Below are 26,373 nucleotides of genomic sequence, written 5' to 3'. Positions count from 1 at the left end.
GCGGGCGAGCCCCGTGCGGCTCCACAGTGCCCAGGAGTCAACAGGAATGCCCTGCCAGTGGCAGACCTACATTTTTGGGGCCCTGAAGCTTGAACTGTTATGGGGGGCCCTTCGCAACCGGAAACAAAAGGGCAACATCCAACAAGGTCCGAAGGGCCTTGCTGCCCTTGCAAGGACCTTGAGGCTCAAATGGTGGAGAAAAGGGTGGTGGAGTGGAGTCCTTGAAAATGGGCCATACAGTGATGCAATTAAACTACAGAATTATTAAGCTGTGCACCAACAAAGGATCTGACAATCCAGCTGCCAAAATGTACCCTAGGCTGTGAATAGATCCTGGGGAGCTCAGTGAGCCCTTGCAGCTGGGGGGTTCGAGCACAGCAAGCCCCTGAGAAAATTTTGAAATTCGACCAATGACAGGGACATTTTGAGGCCATATGAAATGGGTATTGGAGCATATTTTAAAGTCAATATTAAGTACTTCAACCCATCGGCTTATGATTCTATCACTAAAAAAACTCCCATCGATTTTTTTGAGAAATTCACTCATTAAAAAAAGTTGTTTCAGGGGGCCCCTCCGGGATTAGGGGCCTTGAAGCTTAAGCTTCATTAGTTTCACAGTAGATCCACCTCTGCCTGGCGCCAGCGTAAGTGCCCCTTATCCTGTGATAAGTGCCCCTTTCATTTCCACTTCTGCCAGAATTTTAGTACAAATGGAGATTTCCCCCTGGATTCAACCCAATGTATTTGGAATGGTTCTCATGCTGAGTCATGATTTTTTTCGTGCTTTAGAAATTGCAAGTAAAAATATAGGTTATATATTTGTATTATATATATATAGAATATGTGTGTGTGTTATATACTTGGTTTTATATGACAGATTGTAATGGCCTTCGGCCGCAAACAATAAACTTTATCGTATCGTATATAGGTTATACATATCTTTTTGGCCAAAGTGCATTGGTTACAGTTCTGGTATTTCAGCATTTGGAGTCCTCTGCATTTACCAAAGCTGTTCTTTGCTATTATTGGTAATATACAGGACAGGCATTCTGCCATATTTTAAATTTATTATTAATTTTGTGTGTGGATTTATCGTTAACCAGTCAATTTTTTTTGCTGTCTTTGTCTGATGGAAATATTGAAGGAAGGAATTAAACATAACATTAGCCTTTGACACTTGGGCCTTACTTTTACATTAAATAGGATAATGGTGAGTAAACAGTCAAGACTGAGCATTAATTAATTGTTATATTAGCAAGCTTTAATTTTTAAAAAAATTTAATATTGCAGTGATCATTTGGACAGAGGGTTGTTACGTGGAAGCAGGCAATGGCAAACCACCTCTGCTCATGGTTGAGGGTTGCCATGAGTCAGTTCCAACTCAATGGCACATCCTTCCATTTTTATCTTCACAAAAACCCTGTGAGGGAGGTTAGGCTGAGAGTGCATGACTGACCCAAGGTCACCCAGCAAGCTTCGATGACAGAGCAGGGATTTGAACCAGGGTTTCCCAGATACGAGTCTGACACTCTCACCACTACACCAGGGGGACCATGGTACACAAGGAGAGGGGTACACCCTTGTGCTGTTTTCCTAACCTGAACTAAGACGAAGAAGAAGAAGAGTTAGTTTTTATATGCCGACTTTCTCTGCCATTTAAGGGAGACTCAACCCGGCTTACAATCACCTTCCCTTCCCCTCCCCACAACAGACACCCTGTGAGTTAGGTGGGGCTGAGAGAGTGTGACTAGCCCAAGTTCACCCAGCTGGCTTCATGTGTAGCAGTGGGGAAACAAATCCAGTTCACCAGATTAGCCTCCGCCGCTCATGTGGAATTGTGGGGAATCAAACTTGGTTCTCCAGATCAGACTCCACTGCTCTAAACCACCGCTCTTAAGCAGTACACCACGCTGGCTCTAGTTAGACCCCTAAAACCATGGAGTTGTTGTTGTTTTGCCTCACCCAGATTTATTGTTATTAGTATTGCCTTGGGAAATGGAAATCTGAAGCTGCCAAGCAATTTTTTCCCTACATAGGAAGACCTGAAGCCAAATGTGTGACCCTCCCCAGACAGACAGAGTGCCTCTTGGATTGAGAAGGTGTGAATGTAAAGAGAGCTCTCACACTGTAAAACAGAGTGGAGACTGGGCACAATTCTAAACACACATCCTTCCTGGCATCCTCCCCTGCCCATTGGCAAAGCGATGGTGCCAACGGACAATGCCATATGGGGCACCTTATGCCTCGTCCCATGCCCCGCGTTCATCATTCTGAAGGCAGGGCCAAACTTCACAGCAGAAACATAATAAATGTATGAATTTGATACAGGAATAGCTGTGTATTTCTGAGAATCTGTCAAGGAGCCTTCAAAAAGACAACAACATGGGGACCCTCTGAGGAGTAGCACGGGCAGCTTCTACATGCCAAGGACTCATGCATACTAACCACGATATTGGCAGCCAGGGTGGCAAGAGGCAAGCTGTCACCCATCTCTTCAGCTTTTGCAGAGATTCACAGTTAAATATTAAAGGAGGGAGCCGAGAAAATGAAAAAAAAAGAGGACCTTATGAGAAGGAAAACGAAGAGAAATGGCCTAACCTGTTTAGGCCAATGGGTACATAACAGGGGTCAAGTGAGAACATAAGAAAGGCCATGCTGGATCAGACCAAGGTCCACCAAGTCCACCAGTCTGTTCACACAGTGGCCAACCAGGTGCCTCTGGGAAGCCCACAAACAAGACGACTGCAGCAGAATTGTCCTGCCTGTGTTCCACAGCACCAAATATATTCGGCATGCTCCTCTGATCCTGGAAAGAATAGGTATGCATCATGACTAGCATCCATTTTGACTAGTAGCCATGGACAGCCCTCTCCTCCATGAACATGTCCACTCCCCTCTTAAAGCCTTCCAAATTGGCAGCCATTAATACATCCTGGGGCAGGGAGTTCTACCATTTAACTATGTGTTCTGTGAAGAAATACTTCCTTTGATCTATTTTGAATCCCTCACCCTCCAGCTTCAGTAGATGACCCCGCATTCTAGTATTATGAGAGAGGGAGAAAAGTTTCTCCCTGTCCACTCTCTCCATACCATGCATAATTTTATAGACCTCTATCATGTCTCCCCTTAACTGCCTTCTTTCCAAGCTAAACAGCCCTGAGTGTTTAAACTGCTCCTCATAGGTTTAAAATGAGGGTTGCCAATTCTGGGTTGGTAAATTCCTGGAGATTTGGGAGTGGAGCCTGAGGAAAATTTGGAGAAGGAAGGGAGCTCAACGGGGATGTGATGCCATACAGCCCACCACCCAAAGCTACTGATTCCTCCAGGGGATCTGATCTCTGTAATTAGGAGATCATTTGTAATTCCAGGAAAAACTGCAGGCCCCACCAAGAGGTTGGCAACCCTATTTAAAATGCTTCTCCTTATTGGGCAGCCAAAGACAACTGGATATACATTTCCTGCCTCTCACTGTCAGTTAGCAAGAATGAGGCAGTGCCCTCCGTTTGCATTTGGAGGACACCCAACAAAGCCAAAAACAGAAAAAGACACAAAGAGTATGGAGAGTTTGGAGATTCACAAGAGGAAACTTTGGACTGCACAGAATGGACCTGTTGGATTCCGCAGAGAGGGAGGAAGAGGTAACACCCGCCCCCCGTTCTTGCCCATAATAGTCTCAACCCAGGCTTCCTTTGCATTCTCCCTTGCTTCTGTCTGAAGGGGGTATAGAAAAAAGAACAGATGCAGAAGGCACGAGTTTCAACCTGAAGCATTTACAGGCAAGGAACCACATTAGTCTGTATCAGTAGAACAAAATTCAAATCCAGTAGCACCTTCAGTACCAAGACAATTTCCCAGGGGATAAGCTTTCATTAGTCGAAGCCCACTTCAAGGGTATCTTATACCTAGGGTTGCCAGCTCCAGGTTGGGAAATACCTGGAGATTTTGGGGGTGGAGCCCGATGAGGGTGGGGTTTGGGGAGGGGAGGGACTTCAATGCTATAGAGTCCAATTGCCAAAGCAATTATTGCTTTGGAAGTAAGTCCTGTGAGCCCCTTGGCAGATGGGCAAGCTAGAAATGTATGTATCAGGTATTCATTTCTGAGATGCTTCAACCTGCCTTCCCATTCACAGTGGCTTAATGATAACGTGTCGCAAACCATTGACCCAATAAGGCCTAATAAGTAGCAGTAAAACAACAATAACAGACACGCCAAAGCATAAAACCAGCAGAAGGGTAAAACCTTCAAAAGACACAAACATCAAAAAGACACAACAGTGTTGTGCGATCAGTAATTGACCAAAACCTCCAAAAGCCATCAGCGTTGAAAAAGAAGCAATTAAGTGAAACGATTCAATTGCACTTAAAGAAGCAATTTATTTCCGCAATTGTTCTCTGTGCCCAAAAGAACAGAGTCAGCCTGGCCTGCCAGCCTCAGACAAAGTCCCCTTTTATTTTATTTTACTTCATTTTGTGCATTTATGTTCTGTACTTGCGGTCAAGGTTAGATCTCAAGGCTTGATCTAGGGTTTTGACCTAACACAGTTTGATGTATACACATCCTTAGAAGCCCGGCATGAAATACAAGGTGGGGCATGTGAGCCAAGTTCTAGTGTACATGGAATAAATAATTTTACAGGAAGCTTCATAATACTAGAAGGGCTTTTATGTGTTGTCTACCATGCATTATGATATCATACTGTTAGGATATGTACTAGACTACAATTCTATGTCTGACCACTGAGAAAGGCCTTTTTGAGGCTGAAATGTGTTTGGTCCATGTTTGGTCCTATTTTTGGTCCTACTTTGGTCATTGTATGACTTCACATCAACTGTGTACAAGTTTTATATATTTATTGATTGTGAATGACTCACCTATGATATAGGCCTCATGTTTTTAACTTTATTGTGCACCATATTAAAATTTATATATTTGTAATTTTAGTAGGGTTGCCAGGTCCCTCTTCCCCACCGGAGGGAGTTTTTGGGGCAGAGCCTGAAGAGGGCTAGGTTTGGGGAGGGACTTCAATGCCATAGACTCCAATTGCTAAAGTGGCCATTTTCTCCAGGTGAACTGATCCTTAGTGGCTGGAGATCAATTGTAATCCCAGGAGATCTCCAGCTAGTACCTGGAGGATGGCAACCCTAAATTTTAGTGTTTTTTAGCTCAACCTTTTTGGTTTGGATCTAGGGTTGCCAGCTCTGGCCTGGGAGATACCTGGAGATTTTGGGGGTAGAGCCTGAGGAAGGTGGAGTTTGGAGAGGGGAGGGGCTTCAATGCCATAGAGTCCAATTGCCAAAGCGGCCATTTTCTCCAGGGGAACTGATCTCTGTCGCCTGGACATCAGTTGTAATAGCTGGAGATCTCCAGCGACCACCTGGAGATGGGCAACCCTGCTTGGATCTCAAGGTGATCTTTGCCACTGTCTTCAACCTTTTCCTTCCATTTGATGACCTAGTTGGGTCTTAAACCCATTTGTGCAAGGGATTCCCATCTTCTACAGTATAGGGCAGTGATGGCAAACCATTTAGAGACCGAGTGTCCAAACTGCAACCCAAAACCCACTTATTTATCGCCAAGTGCCAATACGGCAATTTAACCTGAATACTGAAAACAACTCATACATTCACATATTTTGCGTTAAAAGAAAAACACAATAACAGAGCTTTCAATGATACAAACAACTTTTTATTGAAAGGTACAAGTTTGCATTTGGCATGCATCTCTCCAGGACTCGTCCTCTGCTCAGCCACCGGACATTATTGTACATAAGTAAACAATTATACTGTGCCTGAACCTCCTCAAGAGGTGCTTGAAACTGTCGACAATTCAGAGCACGAGCCATGATGTAATTCACCATTTTTGTGACATCTTTGAGGACATCGTCAAATTCTTTGAACAATTAATGTGATTTTTGCTGTTGTGTGCATGCTGATAATTTGTCTACCCTTGGCTCATACTTTCTAAGTTTGAGAGCAACACATGCAGCACTCAGGTCATCTGTTAGCCTGTTTCTGGTGTCAGATTTGATATAATTCAAAGCTGAAAACAGCTGCTCACAAGCATAAGATGATCCAAACAAAGTAAGGAAAGCAATCCCAAGTGCTTTCATTGACTTAAAATTATTTGGCAGAGAATTCCACACTTTAAGGATTTCATTTTCAGAACTAACTGTGCTGTCCTTTGGCATCCCTTCTATCTTCTCAAGTGTTTCACGCAGGTCATAGAATTTATTTTTCCAGATAGAGCTTTCTTGAAATTCTATTAGTTCCATTTCCAGATTTTCTAAATCTAACCAGTGTAGGCAGGAAAGATCTTCAAATTTGGCTTTATCTGGAGAAGTAAGAAAACACAGGGTTGTCTCCATCTTACGGAACTGTAAAAATCTGTTACTAAAATTCACCTTTGCAGCTGCTACAATGCTAGAAAATTCCTTATGGATTTCCTGATGGCTTGTAGGATTGTCTGCAAATGTTGTAGAATTTTCTAAATGCTTTTTTAGACAGGCAGGGCCCCAGACAAACTGAACATGGGTGGGGGCTCCGACAAACAGCTGAGCTGCCCCGCAGCTCAGCTGAGAGGGTGTGTGTGGCAAGGTGTTCGGCCAGACAAACAGCTGAGCTGCCCTGCAGCTCAGCTGAGAGGGGGGTGTGGCAAGGTGCTCGGCCACAGCCTCTCGGTCCAAACTGAAGACGGGCGGGGCGCCCCGACAAACAGCTGAGCTGCAGGTGCAGCTCAGCTGAGAGAGAGGGAGGGGCTTGCCCCGGGTGCAAGGAGAGGGAGGGCGCCAGCGCAGGCTTGGGGAGCATGGGCTTGGGGAGAAGGAGCACCACCCTCAGCGCCCTCACCACGGCAACACGGCACAGCCCTAGGCAGACGCAATGGGTCCACGCGTGCCCACAGAGAGGGCTCAGCATGCCGGCTGTGGCACACGTGCCATAGGTTCGCCAACATGGGTATAGGGGGAAAGGGCTTGGGAGAAATCTGGACAGGGCCAAAAATAAATACAGGAGTGTTAGGGGAAAGTACTCCAGGGAAATCCTTCCAATATTCCAACTTTGGCCCCACAAACGGAGTGGAGAGAGATAGGGGGATCAGATGTAAAACAGGTATCTTTAACAGTTGTACAGAAATGGGAAGTTTGGCAGGTGCAGGTTTTCCCACTCTTCCGGGACAAGCTGCAGCTGCCAAAATCCCTTCTTCTACACAACTATTAAAGGTATAGGAGTAGGGCTGCCAGTCTGCAGCAGTCAACTCCCAGAAATATTTAGGGGGTGGGGACTGATATAGAGCTGCCAACTTCCAGGCGGGGCCTGCAGATCTCCCAGAACTACAGATTATCTCCAGAGGATGCATATCAGTTCCCCTGGAACGGCTGCTTTGGAGAAAACGGCTGCTTTGGAGGATGGACTCTATAGCAATACACTCTGCTGAGGTCCCTCCCTTCCCCAAAAGCCACCCTCCCCAAGCTCCACCCCCTAAATCTCCAAGTATTTCCCAACCTAGAGTTGGCAACCCTACAATGCAGCAGTGTTGCACTAGCATGCTAACTTCATTTCTGATGAACACCGGAAGTGGGGTCATGGGATGCTCCAGGATTTATCACTCACATTTTCCATCCCATTTCCTCCTATCAGCACTTCAGGAGCTGGCAGGCAATGAATTGGATTGCTGGGAGGTCTCCCACTATACCTGGTGACCCATTACAGTAAAGGGCACCCAAAAGGAGGGAGGTCTGTTGCTAGGGTTACCAACCTCCAGGTACTAGCTGGCAGTGGCTCTCCAGGGTCTCAGGCAGAAGTATTTCACATCATCTACTGCCTGGTCCTTTCAACTGGAGAGGCCAGGAATTGAACCTGGGACCTCCTGCATGCCAAGCAGAGGCTGTACCACTGAGCCACAGCCCCTGCTGAGCAGTGACTCATCCCTTCCTAGGGTTGCCAACCTCCAGATCGTAGCTGGAGATCTCCCACTATTACAACTGATCTCCAGCCGATAAGAGATCAGTTCCCCTGGAGAAAATGGCCACTTTGGCCATTGGACTCTATGGCATTGAAGTCCCTCCCCTCCCCAAACCCCGCCCTCCTCAGGCTGCGCCCCAAAAACCTCCCACCAGTGGCAAAGAGGGACCCTGCAGCCCTATCTGTTACCAACTCTGAGCAGGGAAATTTCTGGAAATTTAGGGGGTGGAACCTTGGGGAGGAGAGGGACCTCAGCAGAGTATAATCCCATAGAGTTCACTCTCCAATCCTGCCGTTTTCTTCAGGGGAAATGAACTTGGTAGTATGGAGATCCCTTGTAATTCTGGGAGAACTCCAGGACCCACCTGGAGGCTGGCACCCCCTAGCTGATGGTAGGCTTGGGCATAATGTGATCAGGGAGAGGAAGATCTCTAAACCTTTTCAGCCTCTCGCGATTGCAGGGTCCACATTACAGGGCCAAGTGGGGGTAGTCTGGCCAGGAGGACTAGCGCATCAGGAAATATCAAACCTTTCCAGGGAAAAGAATAAGAATTTAACTGTAACCCCAGGAAGGAGCAGCTGAGCTGAAGCTGGGATTTAGCAATGGCTGTAGCCACCAAGGGGTCCCTGTGATTTCTCAAGCACTCTGCCAGCCTCGTCCTGGAACCGTTTCTAGACAATGCAGGCCAATCAAAGGGGGGGGGGGAATAAACCACAGCCAGACATTTAGAGAAAGAGCTGGTGTTGGGAACGCTGCAGGGCTCCATTTCTAGGAGAGCAATTCCACGGCCGCATAGAGCAGGCACTTATCTCTGAGGGGGGCAGTCGATGGGTTGAATGCTGGGGTCTGTAAAGCATCGAATGGCCAGCCCCGGGAAGATCAACAAGGGATATGCTTGCTGCGGTTATATATGTTTAGATTTTTGAGAAGGGCGCAGCTTTGGGCGCTGTCTGTGGATGATGATTTTTTTAAAAATTAAACATGTCTGCATCATCATTATTATGATTATTGTTGTTGTCGTTGTTGACAATGACGAATATGCAATTCAGGACGTCCTTTGTTTTGGGATAACTATTTATTTAGTTGCCCTGACCTGGATGGCCCAAGGTCACCCAGCTGGCTTCATGTGCAGCAGTGGGGAAACCAACCCAGTTCACCAGATTAACATCCACAGTTCATGTGGAGGAGTGGGGAACCAAACTCGGTTCTCCAGATTACAGTCCACTGCTCCAAACCACCGCTTTTAACCACGACATCATGCTGGCTCTCCTGGAGAGGCATGGCCCAGCCCAACCAAGTGACATTTATGTCATATTGCCAGGTCCCTCTTTGCCATTGGCGGGAGGTTTTGGGGGCAGAGCCTGAGGAGGGTGGTGTTTGGGGAGGGGAGGGGCTTCAGTGCCGTAGAGTCCAATTACCAAAGCGGCCATTTTCTCCAGGGGGACTGCTCTCTGTCGGCTGGAGATCAGTTGTAATAGCTGGAGATCTCCAGCTAGTATCTGGAGGTTAGCAACCCTATAACTAAGCCTTGCGACGATCACCTTACTTTGCACCTCATTTACAGATTAGCCACCTCCTACTACACAACCAGATGACCCTAAGGCCGCAGGCGATGCATACCTCTTGTCAGTTCAAATTAAACACTCTTGATGCAGACACACAGACAATTTATTCCACTCCGCATCAGCACCAGCTGCCAGTACTCGATGAAGCCCTTTGACAGATCCCAGCAGGGAACCATAAAGGGGGCAACAATTGCCAGACCTTCCAAGGGGGAAGAGAGAACCTTGCGAAGACACGGTCACTGGGGCCTCCCTTCTCGTTTCCCCTTCCCAACTTGGTTTCCCAATCCTGTGCCTAAAGTTGGTTCTAATTAACAGACAAGAGCCAGTGGATCCCAGGACAGGGCTCCCCTCTGAACTTCCCGTCCCGAGAAGACGATGCAGCCAAGAACGTTTCCTTCCACAGCTGAGGGTATCTGGGGACACGTTCCCCCATCTCCTGCTATCATCCATCACCACCACATAATCCATCCATCTTCATGGGTCAAATTCTTGGCACCCATTTGGCATGGACATTCCTGTTGGGTTCTTCAGTCAGATGCCGGTTCTACCCATAGAGGAGGTTACTGGTAGCTGCCTAAGGTGAGGGGTTGTGGCTCAGTGGTAGAGCATCTGCTTGGCATGCCAAAGGTTCCAGGTTCAATCCCTGGCATCTCCAGTTGAAAGGACCAGGCAGTAGGTGATGGGAAAGATCTCTGCCTGACCTCATGGCTCAGTGGTAGAGCATCTGCTTGGCATGCCAAAGGTCCCAGGTTCAATCCCTGGCATCTCCAGTTAAAAGGACCAGGCAGTAGGTGATTTGAAAGATCTCTGCCTGAGACCATGGCTCAGTGGTAGAGCCTCTGCCTGGCATGCAGAAGGTCCCAGGCTCCATCCCTAGCATCTCCAGTTAAAAGGACCAGGCAGTAGGTGATGGGAAAGACTTTTCTTTCGGCAAGAACTTAGAGAGCCACTGCCAGTCAGAGCGGACAAGAGTATTGACCTTGACAGACCAAGAGTCTTACTCAAAGGCAGCTTCATGTGTTGAAACGTACAGCCCACGCTAGGGTTGGGCTGGCCAATATCTGAGAAGCACAAATCTATCGCATAAGAACAGTCCCCAGGGCTTTTGAGACACTGCATCAATTGGTAACCCTTTGAGACAATTTATTGAGACAATTATTGCAATTTATTGAGACAATTATTGCAATTTATTCCATGCTCAGATACCGAAAGGGGCCTGCCTGCCCTGTAGATGTGTGCACAGTTTTGCATGGCCTCATGCAGTCAGATTGGGAGGAAATGTTCAAGAAGGTGGGACCCAGACATGGGTTCTGCAGAAGGGCTTTTCAGGGCTACACGCAAGATCTCTGCCTGGCCAGCATCCTTTGGCTGAACACAGCCGCCACTGCAGCTGAACCCACACTGAGCATGTGCCATCGCCTAGTGGAAATGCTAATATCCAAGCCACTGGGATATGCCAGGGAAGGCAAGAGAAACAATCAGGCACAGAGAGTCTGCTCCTTATTTCAGGTGGAAGATGGGGTTGTTTCCTTCCACAGACACCCCCCCCAAAAAAAAACAGCCCTTGGGAGGCACCCATCTGGGCATCTGGACAAGTGCCCGTTCTCCTCCTCCTTCACCTTCGCTGCATTCGTGATGGAACAATCCTGGGGTGATAAAACGGGGAATCAAAGAGGGGAAAGGGACAGGTTTGCATGTGCCCCCCAAGAAAACCTCCCCCTTTCTCAGCTCTGTGGTTTGCATGTCAACAACCAAGGACAGGGCGCTGCCTCGGACAGGGATGGCCAGGATCTGCTCTTTGTCTTCTGCATCAAAAAAACAACACCACCCTTCCAAGCTCTTATCCGCACTCCTATCTCACAGGAATCCCTGAGACGGACATCGTACCAGATCTAACCCAAGGGAAATGGGGGGGAAAAGACTGGAAATGGCTCTCCCAGGCAAACCGCTCAGCTTTAAAAGCCCTGTCTCATTGTCAGCAAATTGATATTTATTGTTGGGGAGGGGAGCAGTGGAGGGAAGGAAGTGCCATATTGTTCCAGAGCACCATATGGGGAACGCACCTGGTACCCAGACGTGCCCCCCCCCAACTTCTTCCCAGCAGGGTCCACAAGTCTTGGGCAATTCTTGTGTTGCCACTGAATTGGAGCCACAATCCTGCAATCAAGTGAAAGGGGGGGGGCACATATCTCCCAGCCTTACTTTTGCTTCCCCTCCCCCCCCCACCCTTTATCCAAATGCAGTAAATATGGACTTCCTAGCACAAATCAAGCATCTGGGGCAAGAGAAGGCTTCAGGCAAATGTCTAATTGCATGCAAAGTTGGTTTTGAATGCCCCCCACCCCTGTGTACCCGCCCCCACCATGTATTTTTAAAGGAGGGAAGCAGAGGTGAGGGACTGCAGGCATCGTCCCAGAGGTGGGGGAGCCGGTGAAGCCAGCATGCAGGGGTGGGGGGCTGCGCTGACCGATGTGAACACGCCCCTTTCATTCCCTTTCCCCCTCTCTCCTTCCCCAGTCAGGACAGCTGTCCTTCCCCAACACCCCCGTCACTTTATAAAATGCAATAACCAAACCAATTGTGACTTCATTTAAAAAAGGGGGGGGAGTCTTAGTTGCCTATTGGGAGGGAGGGTCTTGAAGGTGCTTTTGAAGCCACCCGGCTGTCTAGTTTCAAATGTCAGACCTGCTAATCCCTTGCCAAGTCCGGTCTACTTGATACTCGCCTTACCGATAAAAAAAAAATGCAGCAAAATGCGGGGTTAGGAACTCGCCCTGGAAAGCAGGTGTGGTGCAGATGGAGGCAACCCGCTCTGGGAGCAAAGCCGTGCCCCCCACCCAGGCCCGGCACCCCGGGTAGGCAACAGGGTGCAGCTATGCAGTGGTGCCACACAACCTCTGCAGGAAAGCTGGTCTTAGCAGTACTGGATTTCCTTCAGCGCCATGGGCGGACCACTCCCTCTCAAGCATCTTCCAGCTTCCCCGCTCTGCCCTGATTCTGCAAACCCAGATGCATGCATTTCTTTAAAAAACAAAAGCCACATAAATTCTGTTTTGTTCTTTCCAACATCCCTGTCTCCTGCCACCGCTGAGCCACTGTCACAAAACCTGGTTAAAAAAGAAAACAACCAAATAAACCAGACATGGACCCACCCTTCCTCCCATTTTCCAGGGTTTCCCCCCCTCCAAACCACATAAAACACAGAACAAATTATCAGATACTGTCACCTTTTTACAGGCTTGTCAAACAAGATTATCCCACTTGATGAAGACAAAAGAGGATTTGCAGAGGTTTGCAAATGGGGTTAATTGTTTCAAGCAGGCAGGGTCATTCTGGAAGGATTTGTCTGAGCCTGCACTATTCCAAAACATACACGCACACACACAAACCCGTGAAATTTTTACCTGATACGGTGCTGGCCATGGTGGTGAGACGAGAGGAGGATGCTGCGGATGAAGATGCGGAGAAAGGCGGAGAGGCAGGAGGTTGGCTTTCCGTTCCTGCCTGAATGCTGCAGTGCTGTGGCAGAGAAGAAGGACTGACTCAGCTCTAGGGGGCTGTGGCTACCCAAGAAGGGAGGAGAGAGAGACAGAAAGAGAAAGGGAGGGAGAAAGAGCAAGACAGAGGAGGGAGAGAAGGAGGGAGAGAAAGAAAAAAAGGGCTTGAAAGGGGTGGGGATGGGGACACGCCCCAGTCCAGAAAACCTGGGAAGGTGGCTTTGAAGATCCAAGTCTGTTACAGGCACAGGCTTGGGTGCCAATGAGACACGCCTAAACTGGAGATTGACCACCTTCTCCTTGTCTTGTCTGGAGTGGATCATCTAGCAGTCTGCGGTTTCTTTTTCTTTTATATTGGTGACCTGAAAACAAAACAGGACAAATGAACAGGGGTGAACTGAATCAGTTAAAGAGATAAGAGAGGTTCTGGCAGAATCCAGAGGGGAGGGGCCGTGGCTCAGTGGTAGAGCATCTGCTTGGCATGCAGAAGGTCCCAGGTTCAATCCCCGGCATCTCCAGTTAAAGGGACCAGGCTAGTAAGTGATGTGAAAGACCCCTGCCTGAGACCCTGGAGAGCCACTGCCGGTCTGAGTAGACAATACTGACTTTGATGGACCAAAGGTCTGACTCAGTATAAGGCAGCTTCATGTGTTCATGTGTTCAATCCCTTGGTCCACGTCAGGTTAATTCAGGCTCATCTGGCGAGACGATGCTGCCTGCTAAGTTAGTCTCAGCTAGGACTGCTGTTGGTGGAATGCCCTAGTTCACTAGTCAAGCTGCAGTCACTGATACATAAGTTTCTAGTCCTCACTGTGCATTTGAACACATGCCCACACCCACCCAGCATGGTGTAGTGATTAAGAGCGGTGGTTTGGAGCGGTGGACTCTGATCTGGAGAACCAGGTTCGATTCCCCACTCCTCTACATGAGCGGTGGATGCTAATCTGGTGAATCGAGTTGGTTTCCTCACTCCTACACATGAAGCCGACTGGGTGAACTTGGGCTAGACACTGCTCTCTTAGAGCTCTCTCAGCCCTAATTACCTCACAGGGGGTCTGTTGTGGGGAGGGGAAGGGAAGGTGATTATAAGCCAGTTTGAGTTTCTCTTAAGTGGTAGAGAAAGTCGGCATCTAAAAACTAACTCTTCTTTGAATCGTAAAGAGCAATAAAAAAGCACCATTTCAATTCTTTTAAAAACAATCCAGAATTCAGAAAACAGGGTAAAGAGATTTTTAAAGGTCTCACCAGCTCACCATATTGTTCATTCTATCTAATGGATCTTTATCGTCATGGCTTTGGACCGGGGTATCCGAAGGACCGTCTTCTCCCATATGTTCCTGCCCGGGAATTAAGATCGCAGGGAGAGACCCTCCTGACCATCCCATCAATCAAATAAGCTCATTTGGTGGGTACACAAGAGAGGGCCTTTTTGGTGGCAGCCCCACATGTTATGGAACAACCTCCCCAGGGAGGTGTGCCTGGCCCTCTCACTGTCGATCTTCAGGAGGCAATTGAAGAAGGTTTTATTTAGGTCTACATTTGACTGATTAAGTTTATATTTACTGGCAGTCCTAATTGGCATTTTTAAATTGTGACCTTTAATGTGTTTTTATCATTGTTTTTATTCATGTTGTTTTTATTATGTTTTTATAGTCATTTTTATATTGTCAGCTGCCTTGAGTTCCACAAGGAAGAAAGACAGCTAATAAATATTTAAAATAAATAAATGAAATAAATAAATCGCTGTTGCCTTGGCCAGTCTCTTTACCCACCTCATTTTTATTAAAAAAATTAATTGGAAAATGAATCCAGAGGCATCACTATAAACCTTCAAGAACAATTTACATGCTGTAAAACATGGCACATAACAACACATTTAACAGTGCTGGAGTGATATTATTTAAAATGCATTGGTACATAAAATAATGGGATGTTGTAAAGGGCACAGGATTGTTGTTCACTGCACTTTTATTATATGTATTGTCTTGCTTCGCTGACTTGTCCTCTGTTTTTGTAATGCATTTTCTGTATGGTAGAGCCCGATCTTATCAGATCTTGGAAGCTAAGCAGGATTGGTACTTGGAAGGGAGACCTCCAAGGAAGACTGTGCAGAGGAAGGCAGTGGCAAAACACCTCTGCTTCTCACTTGCCTTGAAAGTCCCTTGCCGTGGTGGTCATAAACCAATTGCAACTTGACAGCACTTATGCATATTTTCCTAATACTGGGGAAGGAAGGTGGCATGGTATAGCGCGATGTAATCAGACCTCAGAAGCTAAGCAGGGTCGGTACTTGGATGGGAGACCACTAAGGAAGGCTCTGCAGAGGAAGGCAATGGCCAACTACCTCTGCTTCTCGCTTGCCTTGAAAGCCCTTTGCTGGGGGTTGCCAGAAGTTGGTTGTGACTTGATGGCACTTGTGTACATACATCAAGGAGCGCATTAATTATCTCTTTAATTAAGAGGCTTGTGAGAAAAGAGGCCAAATTAAATAACACTGACTTTGAATAGATCAAAAATCTATTTTTTAAAAATAAACTTGACACCCAGACTACACTACCCATAAGCAGTCCCAACTCCCACCAAAGGGGCAAATGGAGTCCCCAGGAGGTACCCAGCTAAGTGGCTATTTGTTGACGAGCTCCTGTAGAGTGGACTTAGCTGGATGGTGACAGAGTTTAATCCAAGGTGTAGTGATGGTGTAGTGATGTTCTGGTTTCCTGAAATAAGTAGTCCAGAGAAAGAAGAAGAGTTGGTTTTTATGCCCTGATTTTCTCTACCTTTAAGGAGTCTCAAAGCAGCTCACAATCACCCTCCCTTCCTCTCCCCACAACAAATGAGGTAGGTGGGGCTGAGAGAGTTTGGAGAGGACTGTGATTAGCCCAAGGTTACCCAGCTGGCTTTGTGTGCAGGAGTGGGGAAACCAACCCAGTTCACCAGATTAGCCTCCGCCGCTCATGTGGAGGAGTGGGGAATCAAAACCGGTTCTCCAGATTAGAGTCCACTGCTCTTAACCACTATACCATGCTGGCTTTCAAGCCCCTCTTCATGCGTCCACTTTTAAACTAAACAACAATAAACACTGATATATTTTTTTGAGAGCTCAGAGCACAGAATTGTGAGGGCGGCCCTTCTATAAAAGTCCTATAAGAAGAAGACTCACTGGAAAAGACACTAAGGCTAGGAAAAGTTGAAGGCAGCAGGAAAAGAGAAAGACTCACCATGAGATGGATGGACTCCATAAAGGAAGCCCCGGTCCTCCATTTGCAAGACCTGAGCAAGTCTGTTCACAACAGGACGTTTTGGAGGTAATTCATTCTTAGGGTCACTATAAACTGGAAGTGACTTGACAACTGGAAGTGACTTTAATTGCCTGTGAAAACTTTAGGCTGTCTTTTTTCTTCTCCACCATCACACAACATTTACGTATTATACTGTCTTTATCTATTTTTTCTTGAATTGCGAAATCCAGTTCAATGGATCCTGTAATTTGTGAAATCTGTTCTAGTATAGGTATTATAATGTTTTTAACCCATTGTTCTTCAATCGAGTAAGATAGTTCTATTGCATTGTTTATAGCTTGTATTACACTCCTTCCTTCCTTCCTTCCATCTTGTAATCCACCTTGACTCTGAAAGAGAAAGGCAGATGATAACCATCTTCAAGTACTTGAAGGGCTGTCATATGGAGGATGGTGCCGAGTTTTTTCCCGTTGCCCCAGAAGGTCAGACCAGAACGGGTTTAAATTAAATCAAAAGAGTTTCCTTCTAGACATTAGGAAGAATTTTCTAACAGTTAGAGCTGTTCCTCAGTGGAACAGGCTTCCTCGGGAGGTGGTGAGCTCTCCTTCCCTGGAGGTCATCTGTCAGCAATGCTGACTCTATGACCTTAGGCAGCATGAGAGGGAGGGCATCTTGGCCATCTTCTGGGCATGGAGTAAGGGTCACTGGGGTGGGGTGGGGAGGTAGTTGTGAATTTCCTGCATTGCGCAGGGGGTTGGACTAGATGACCCTGGTGGTACCTTCCAACTCTATGAGTCTATGACAAACGCCATAAATAAACGTATAATAAAAGCCTTCCTTACAATAGGACTGGAAGGCAGTCCCACATTAAGGCAGGGGTTCCCAGCGTGGTGCCAGTGGGCGCTACAGTGCCCATCAAATGTTTTATAGAGCCTGCCAAGTGTGGGTGCGACCAAGTAGGACTTTTGCCCAGCAAGGATTCTGATTGACTATTGAAGATTTGATCGGCCATGCTGATTTTTAAACACATTGCTTTGGCAGCTGCTGCTGCCATCACAACACAAAAATGTTCACTGTGTGTGACTGAAAGTAAGCTGTGGCAACCATTTGGTGGCTGTGCCCTAGTGTTGCCAGGTCCCTCTTTGCCACCAGCAGGAAGTTTTTGCTCGGAGCCTGAGGAGGGCGGGGTTTGGGGAGGGGTAGGACTTCAATGCCATAGAGTCCCATTGCCAAAGCGGCCATTTTCTCCAGGTGAACCCATCTCTATCGGCTGGATAGACTCACTGCAGACCATGGGACATCATAAATGTGGGCATTGTGCAATGTGTCCTTACAGTCTTCCAATCAAAGACGTTCATTCTTCTTCCACAAAATTTTCCTACACCTTGAAACAGTTCAGCAATTGTAGTACAGCCATGGCGGTGTATGCGGTCCTCTGTCCGTGCCGTTTGATGTACATTGGCTGCTCGTCCCGCCCTGTGCGCCTCAGGATCGGGGAGCACAGGGCGCGCATACGCACACGGAATTTAGAGACGCCCCTTGTGCAACATTACATTGACCTGCAGCATTCCGACACGGAGATTTTGTTCTTTGTACTATGGCACTTCAAACCAAAACCCTTTCATGTACAGAATGCCAAGAAGATCTTACTCCAACAGGAGTCCCGACTCATCTATGCCTTCCGAACCCTAACCCCCAATGGTCTCAATAATGAGTTTGATCTTTCCTGTTTTGTATAAGATATTGTCCTCTTCCCCTTTAAAAGCACTCAGAACTTCTCGAGGCATATGATTGGTTGCTAGGCAGATAAAACCCTTTGTATTTCTCCTACCACTTACCGCGTACTCGAGGATACATGCGCTTAGGAATTTCCAATAGACGCATTCTCTAGGTAGGCTGGATTAATTTCTGGATAGCATATAAATTTATGCTTTTTTTCTTTGATATACAGCATTGTGATCTCTGTATGATATTCGTGCTTTTTCCACAGCTGACGGTCGTTTGGACAAGCGGCTAATCTTTACCACGGATTCAGAAGCCTGTGGTTGCTTTGTAAATATTTAGAAATTATTGTTCATTGGAGCTGATGAAAGCCTTGAAACGTGCACCAACGACTAGCCACATGTTCTCCTTGATTCATTGAACTTTGGACTTAATTTTGACTTTTGGACTATCTGCATTTATATTTATCCCAGGGACGGGCTTCTCCCGCTTATTTGAGGTTTCTTGTCATTGAGGATTTTGTTGCCTTTTTGATTTGTTGTATGGAATTTGAGAACTCTTACTTTCATTGTTTGAATGAAGTAATGCTCTTATTATAATTTATATGAAAATACCAATGTGTTTCTATATTATTGAGCATCCGTGCTGCCAATCTCTTTAACTACGTTAATTCTGGCACAGGTGTTTTGTATTATTGTAGTATCTGGAGGTTGTCAACCCTATTTATGATAGAGGGTTGGATCTGGGCCTTTCCTCCCCCCCCCCCCCACATAAAAGTTCCTGATTTCTGTCTCTTGGTTACACTGTGCTTCTGTTGGAGTATGCTTTCCTGTTGTGAAGGGGTCATATGTATACTGGAAACTGTGTGATCAAGGGACAGGGTATGCGCTTCATCTGCACTGGGGAGAGTGAGAGGCTGTGGTTCAGTATGCAGTATTTTCAGTTAAAAGGTTCATGTACTAGGTGATATGAAAGACCTCCACCTGAGACACTGGAGAACTGCCAGCAAGAGCAGACAATACTGACCTTGATACACCAATGTAGTATACTCAATATAAGGCTGATTCATGTGTAAAGGGCAGAGATTACCAAGTATGCAATCTACTCTGTCATCTTTTGCACCTCGTTTGCATTCTTGGTGTTGGGCAAAAGAGGCGGCATTGTCTTCTTGTTGAAATTCATTCCCTGTTCCCATTTGTGGTGCCTGCCTTGTCTCCCTGGGGGCAACCTAGGGTTGCCAGGTCTCTCTTCGTCACCGGCGGTAGAGCCTAAGGAGGGCGGGGTTTGGGGAGGGGAGGGACTTCAATGCCATTGAGTCCAATGGCCAAAGTGGCCATTTTCTCCAGGGGAACTGATCTTTACTGACTGGAGATCAGTTGTAATAGCAGGAGATCTCCAGCTAGTACCTGAAGGTTGGCAACCCTAGGGCAAGCTGGTCATGAAACAACAGGCCTGCCATGTCTCCCTGGGGGCAACCTAGGGTTGCCAGGTCTCTCTTCGTCACCGGCGGTAGAGCCTAAGGAGGGCGGGGTTTGGGGAGGGGAGGGACTTCAATGCCATTGAGTCCAATGGCCAAAGTGGCCATTTTCTCCAGGGGAACTGATCTTTACTGACTGGAGATCAGTTGTAATAGCAGATCTCCAGCTAGTACCTGAAGGTTGGCAACCCTAGGGCAAGCTGGTCATGAAACAACAGGCCAAAAATAAACCAGCAAAGGCAGGGGGAAGAGCAGATAGTACTTCACACTCTGCACATGCTGGACACGGTTGAGAGGGATCCTGCAAAATATCAAACATGACACCAGAATAGGGTTGCAAGCTCTGGGTTGGGAAATACCTGGAAATTTTGGAGCCTGGGTGGGGTTTGGGGAGGGGAGGGATGTCACCAGAGTATAATACCTTAGAGTCCAAAGCAGCCATTTTTTCCAGAGGAACTGATCTTGGTTGTGTGGAGATCAACAGTAATAGTGGGACATCTCCTGGTGTCACCTGGAGGTTGGCAACCTGACCCTGGAAGATGCAGACTGGAAAGGATGCTAGCTTTCATGGGGTGACATGGCCAACCCCTTCTAGCTAGGGTTGCCAACCTCCAGATGGCGCCTGGAGATGTCTCAGAATTACAACTGATCACCAGAGAACAGAGATCAGTTCCCCTGGAAAAAATGGCTGCTTTGGAGGGTGGACTCTATGGCCTTATACCCTGCTGAGACCCTCCCCAAGCCACACCCTTCCCAGTCCTAACCCCCAAATCTCTAGAAATTTCCTAACCCAGTTGGCAACTGGGCTGTTTAGCTTGGGGTGTTCAGGACTGTTTAGTTTGGAAAGAAGGTGGTTAAGGGGAGACATGATAGAGGTCTATAAAATTATGCATGGTATGGAGAGAGTGGACAGGGAGAAGCTTTTCTCCCTCTCTCATACCAGAACGCGGGGTCATCTGCTGAAGCTGGAGGGTGAGAGATTCAAAACTGATAAAAGGAAGTATTTCTTCACACAATGCATAGCTAAATTGTGGAACTCCCTGCGCCAGGATGTGGTGATGACTGCCAACTTGGAAGGCTTTAAGAGGGGAGTGCTGCAGTCATCTTGTTTGTGGGCTTCTAGAGGCACCTGGTTGGCATCTGTGAACAGAGTGCTGGACTTGATGGACCTTGGTCTGATTCAGCATGGCCTTTCTTATGTTCTTAACTCTACTTCTTTCCTTCGCATGTAGCCTAGATTTTTAAAAAGAACAAAATGAAGCACACAGCTAAGCAAAGCTAACTAAATGCAAAGCTTTATGTAACACTGAACCACCCCTCGTCTAGCCACATCTGCACTGTGATACATATTTATAGCATCTCTGGGAAGTTAATTTTAAACTCTTGCTAAGCTTTTCTTTTCTTTACCAGGGTTTGTTATTTTTATAAGCCAAAAGGGAAATACTTGACATGTTAAAACCACATATTTAAGGCAAATACATATTTAAAGCTGCCCTACTGCATTTACCTGGGAGTAAGTCTCATTTGAATTCAATACGACTCACTTCTGAGTAAATTTACAGAGGCTCAGCCTGCCAGTTCTTTTGTGAAGGACACTTTAATGACACACAAAATACTGCTGGGAACTTGCAAAGGGGGGGTGTATACTGTTTGGAATTGAGGAAGCAGTTGGGTGTGTTTGGGGGGGTGGGTAAGGATTGATGCAGTTGTGCTAGAGTTGCAATGTCAGTAAAGTAGGGCAAATTGTGAGAAGATACGATTCAACTGGAAAGGTGGAAAAGCAGCCAGCCAACGCTGAGTCACATCAGCATCTACACAAAAGGCAAATCCTGACTCATTCTATCTGCTGCTAGCATTTTGGTACCTTTCCAGGGTTCCCCCTTTCCCCTGAAAAATGCAGCTACTGCTTTCCTGTCAATTAGTACTGAACACAGCACTGACAGGATACAATTCCCTGAAAAATGCAGTGTGGGAAGGGAGAAAAATATACAATACATCCAGTAAGTGTTAACATAGCATGCTTGCGTGGTGTAGTGGATAAGAGCGGTGGTTTGGAGCGGTGGATTCTGATCTGGAGAACCGGGTTTGATTCCCTACTCCTCCACATGAGCGGTGGTCCCCACTTCTACACACGAAGCCAGCTGGGTGACCTTGGGCTAGTCACGGCTCTTTTAGAGCTCTCTCAACCTCACCTACCTCACAGGGTGTCTGTTATGGGGAGAAGAAGGGAAGGTGATTGTGAGCTGGTTTGATTCTGCCTTAAGTGGCAGAGAAAGTCGGCATATAAAAACTAACTTTTCTTCTTCTTCATAGAATCACAGAGTTGGAAGGGACCACTAGGGTCATCTAGCCCAACCCCCTGCACAATGCAGGAAATCCACAAATACCCCCCCCCACACACACACCCAGTGACCCCTTCTCCATGCCCAGAAGATGGCCAAGATGCCCTCCCTCTCATCATCTGCCTGAGGTCATAGGATCAGCACTGCTGACAGACGGCCATCTAGCCTCTGCTTAAAAACCTCCAGGGAAGGAGAGCTCACCACCTCCCGAGGAAGCCTTGTAGAGGTAAACAGGGGTTAGTGGGGGAAACAGAGACCTGAAGCGTTATTTCAAGAAAACAGTTTATTCTGGCAGCTGCGACCCAGAGGCCCTAATGGGCAGAAATCTCTGAGTCCCGATCATACTGAGGAAGGGATATTTATCCAAATTCAAGATATGACAGCCATCAACATTCAGGACATATCTGATTGTAATACAGACAGAGAGGCGGCAGTATAGTAACAGTTTCACCCAGTCCTTGTTATGGTTCACTGTAACCCTCCGTGACTCTTGCCCCAGTTACTAGCACACAGACACCACAGAGATACCCTGCCCAGCAACAAGCTATTCCCTTGCTGTCCTAATACATTTCAATATTGGTTCTCGTAGGTTATCCGGGCTGTGTGACCGTGGTCTTGGTATTTTCTTTCCTGACGTTTCGCCAGCAGCTGTGGCCGGCATCTTCGGAGGAGTAACACTGAAGGACACTGTCTCTCAGTGTCAAGTGTGTAATTCACAGTGGGTAGCCGTGTTAGTCTGTTTGCAGTAGTCAAAAAGGGCAAGAGTCCAGTAGCCCCTTAAAGACTAACAAAAATATTTTCTGGTAGATAAATATTTTCTACCAGAAAATATTTTTGTTAGTCTTTAAGGTGCTACTGGACTCTTGCCCTTTTTGACTACTGTCAAGTGTGTAGGAAGAGTAATATATAGTCAGAAAGGGGTTGGGTTTGAGCTGAATCACTGTCCTGCGAAAATTAACAAAGGTAATGTGCTAACCACAGCGGCTGGCGAAACGTCAGGAAAGAAAATACCAAGACCACGGTCACACAGCCCGGATAACCTACGAGAGCCAATGAACTCTGACCGTGAAAGCCTCCGACAATACATTTCAATATATTTACAGAAAGGAAAAGAGATTATTACAAGTTGCAAAATCAGTGGATCTTCCATAGTCAGGGGAAGTCTACCTTGCTGTCTCAGCCTGTCCCACTGAGGAACCGCTCTAACGGTTAGAAAGTTCTTCCTGATGTCTAGATGGAAACTTTTTAATTTAATTTCAACCCGTTGGTTCTGGTCCGACCTTCTGGGGCAACAGAAGACAATAGGGAAATAGGGTTAAAATCCCTCTTCTGCCACTCTCCAAGGAAGGAAGGAAGGGCCGCCGACCCGGCCCACCGCCGTTGCCACGGCGACAGAACTCTCGCGAGACATCGGAGCCCGGCCGCTATCTTTCGCTCCCCTCCCTTTCACGCTCGCTTGCGCGCGCGCGCGATGGGGGCGGTGGGTGGGAAAGAATCCCGCCGTGACCAATGGGCGGGTCATTCGGCGTCACGTGACGGGGCGCGCGGGGATTGCGAACCGGGTTCGCGGTGAGGCTGGTGAGGGGCGGGCGGAAGTTCGTCAGCCTCCTGCCTTTTCTGCCTCGTCAGCTCCCCCCCCCCTCACAAGCCCTCTGGGAGAGACTGGAGAGGTCCTTGTGGGGAAGGGGCTCTGCTCAGGACAGGCCTGGACCGAGGGGGCGGAGCCAGGAGTGCGCACCTCCCCCCAGGTAAGAGGTCATGAAGTAGGGGATCTTGGGGGTTTGCTGCATGGTGCAGGGGGTTGGACTAGATGACCCTGGGGGTCCCTTCCAACTCTACACACACACACAACTCCTGCTCCTCTTCAGGGCAAGGAGCTGCTTGGTGTTTAGGGCTGTTGAGCCTGGAAAGGAGGCGGTTGAGGGGAGACATGATAGAGGCCCATAAAATTATGCATGGTATGGAGAGAGTCTGACCTAAATGGCCCAGGCGAGCCTGATCTCAGAAGCTAAGCAGGGTCAGCCCTGGTTAGTCTTTGGATGGGAGACCACCAAGGAAGACCAGGGTTGCTGTGCAGAGGAAGGCACTGGCAAACCACCTCTGTTAGTCTCTTGCCTTGAAAACCCCCCCCCCAAAAAGGGGTCGCCATAAGTCGGCTGCGACTTGACAGCACTTGACACACACACACACACACACATGGAGAGAGTGGACTGGGAGCAGCTTTTCTCCCTCTCCCATAATACTAGAACGTGGGGTCATCTGCTGAAGCTGGAGGGCGAGAGATTCAAAACAGATAAAAGGAAGTATTTCTTCACACAACGCATAGTTCAATTGTGGAACTCCCTGCCCTAGGATATGGGGATGGCTGCCAACCTGGAAGGCTTTAAAAGGGGAGTGGACATGTGTATGGAAGAGAGGAGTATTCATGGCTACTAGTCAAAATGAATACTAGTCATGATGCCTACCTATTCTCTACAGTATCCGAGGAGCACGCCTCTTGAATTAGGTGCTGTGGAACACAGGCAGGATGGTGCTGCTGCAGTTGTCTTGTTTGTGGGCTTCCTGGAGGCACCTGGTTGGCCACTGGGAACAGATTGCTGGACTTGATAGACCTTGTCGAAGGCTTTCACGGTCAGAGTTCATTGGTTCTTGTAGGTTATCTGGGCTGTGTAACCGTGGTCTTGGAATTTTCTTTCCTGACGTTTCGCCAGCAACTGTGGCAGGCATCTTCAGAGTAGTAACACTGAAGGAGAGACACTGTCCTTCAGTGTTACTACTCTGAAGATGCCTGCCACAGTTGCTGGCGAAACGTCAGGAAAGAAAATTCCAAGACCACGGTTACACAGCCCAGATAACCTACAAGAACCAATTGATAGACCTTGGTCTGATCCAGCAGGGCATTTCTTAATGTTCACACATGCCTCATGCTCCTCTTCAGGGCAAGGATCTGCTTGGTGTTGGGAGCTTCTCCACCACTGCAGCACAATCACTGGTGGCCATGAAGCTGCTGTTTTAGGGTTGCCAACCTTCAGGTGTTGCCTGGAGTTCTTCTGGAATTACAACCTATCTCCAGGTGGCAGAGCTCAATTATTCTGGATAAAATGGCAGCTTTGGAGGGTGAGCTCTATCGCATTATACCCCACTGAGGTCATGAGCCTGGCTTTGGCCGGGAAGAGCGGGGTAACAAATGGAAATAATAAATAAGAAAATAATGTCCTTCCCCTCCCCAAGGTGCACCCCCAAATCTCTGGGACCTTCCCAACACTATGCTATTTATTTGGTTATTTATTTCATTTACACCCCACTTTTCTCCCCAATGGGGACCCAAAGTGGTTTGCAGTATTCACCCCTTTTCTATTTTATCCTAATAACAATCATGTGAGGTGGGATAGGTTGAGAGTGTGTGACTAGATCAAGTTCACGAGTAAGCTTCTCAGGCAGAGTGGGGTTTTGAAACTCCCATTCTGCAGTCACTCCACTGTCTGCCCATCAGTTGCTGGGCTGAATTTAAAGTACTGTTGATTACATGCAAAGCCCTTCATGGCCTTGGGCCCTCATATCTGCAAGATTGACTCTCCTGCTATGTTCCACCAGAACAGCTTCACTCATCCAAGCAGGGCCTTCTGCAGGGGCCTTTCTGCAAATGGGCGAAATCAACAACTTCCCATATGCGTGACTTTTCCGTTGTGGCCCCCACCTTGTGAAATGGGCTGTCCGAGGAGGTGAGGAAGGCTCTCACTCTCCTCGCTTTCTGCAAAGTGTGCCAAACTGAATTGTTCAAGAGGGCTTTTCTATGCAGGCAACAGGGCAGCACTATGCAAAAGGCTTTGCAAAGTTACACAGATAAATTATTGGGGACTGGTTTGTACTACTATGTATAGTTTGCTGTGGGTTGGATCCTGTTGTGTAATTATGCATAATAGAACATGTCTTGTTAATGCATACACTTTGCTTCTGTTAAATTGTGGAACTCCCTGCCCCAGGATGTGGTGATGGCTGCCAACTTGGAAGGCTTTAAGTGGGGAGTGGATATATTCACAGATAGGGGTTTCCATGGCTACAAGTCAAAATGGCTACTAGTCATGATGCATACCTATTCTCTCCAGTATTAGAGGCACATGCCTATGCAGGATAATGTTGCTGCAGTCGTCTTGTTTGTGGGCTTCCTAGAGGCGCCTGGTTGGCCACTCTGTGAACTGACTGCTGGACTTGATGGGCCTTGGTTTGATCCAGCATGGCTTTTCTTATGTTCTTATGATTTCTGCGTGGTTCTACAACCAAAATCTTATTTCATTGTTGATTGTATTGACTGTGTAATCCACCTTGAGTCCAGATGAGAAAACAGACGATAAATAACATAAATACATAAATAACTTAGCATTACCTACTCTAACAGGCAGTGGCTATCCAAGGTCTCAGGTTGAAGTTCTGCAACCAGCATTCCTTTGAAACTGGGATATTATGCATGCAGAATAGATGCTGCCCCAATGATTTATATTTTTACATGCTACTGTTACCTGAGGTTCTCAGAGGTTTCCCATTCAGGGGAATGTAGAGGCCCACACCTGCTT

General features: G+C 47.3%; 1 protein-coding gene across 1 annotated transcript in view; it reads right to left on the bottom strand.

Moving 5' to 3' along the window:
* Positions 1–13,030, bottom strand: part of STMN3 (stathmin 3) — a 29,594-nt gene extending 16,564 nt beyond the window's left edge. The window contains exon 1 of the mRNA XM_056844240.1: positions 12,930–13,030. Coding sequence (XP_056700218.1) covers positions 12,930–12,948 — 19 coding nt within the window. The 5' untranslated portion in view covers positions 12,949–13,030. The remainder of the gene's footprint in view (positions 1–12,929) is intronic.
* Between the last annotated feature and the right edge of the window lie 13,343 nt (positions 13,031–26,373).

Source organism: Euleptes europaea, chromosome 2 (genome assembly GCF_029931775.1).
Source record: "Euleptes europaea isolate rEulEur1 chromosome 2, rEulEur1.hap1, whole genome shotgun sequence".
NCBI classification, from domain to species: Eukaryota; Metazoa; Chordata; class Lepidosauria; order Squamata; family Sphaerodactylidae; genus Euleptes; species Euleptes europaea.
The sequence above is the reverse complement of the archived record's forward strand: the minus strand, read 5'-3'. Positions and strand labels throughout refer to the sequence as shown.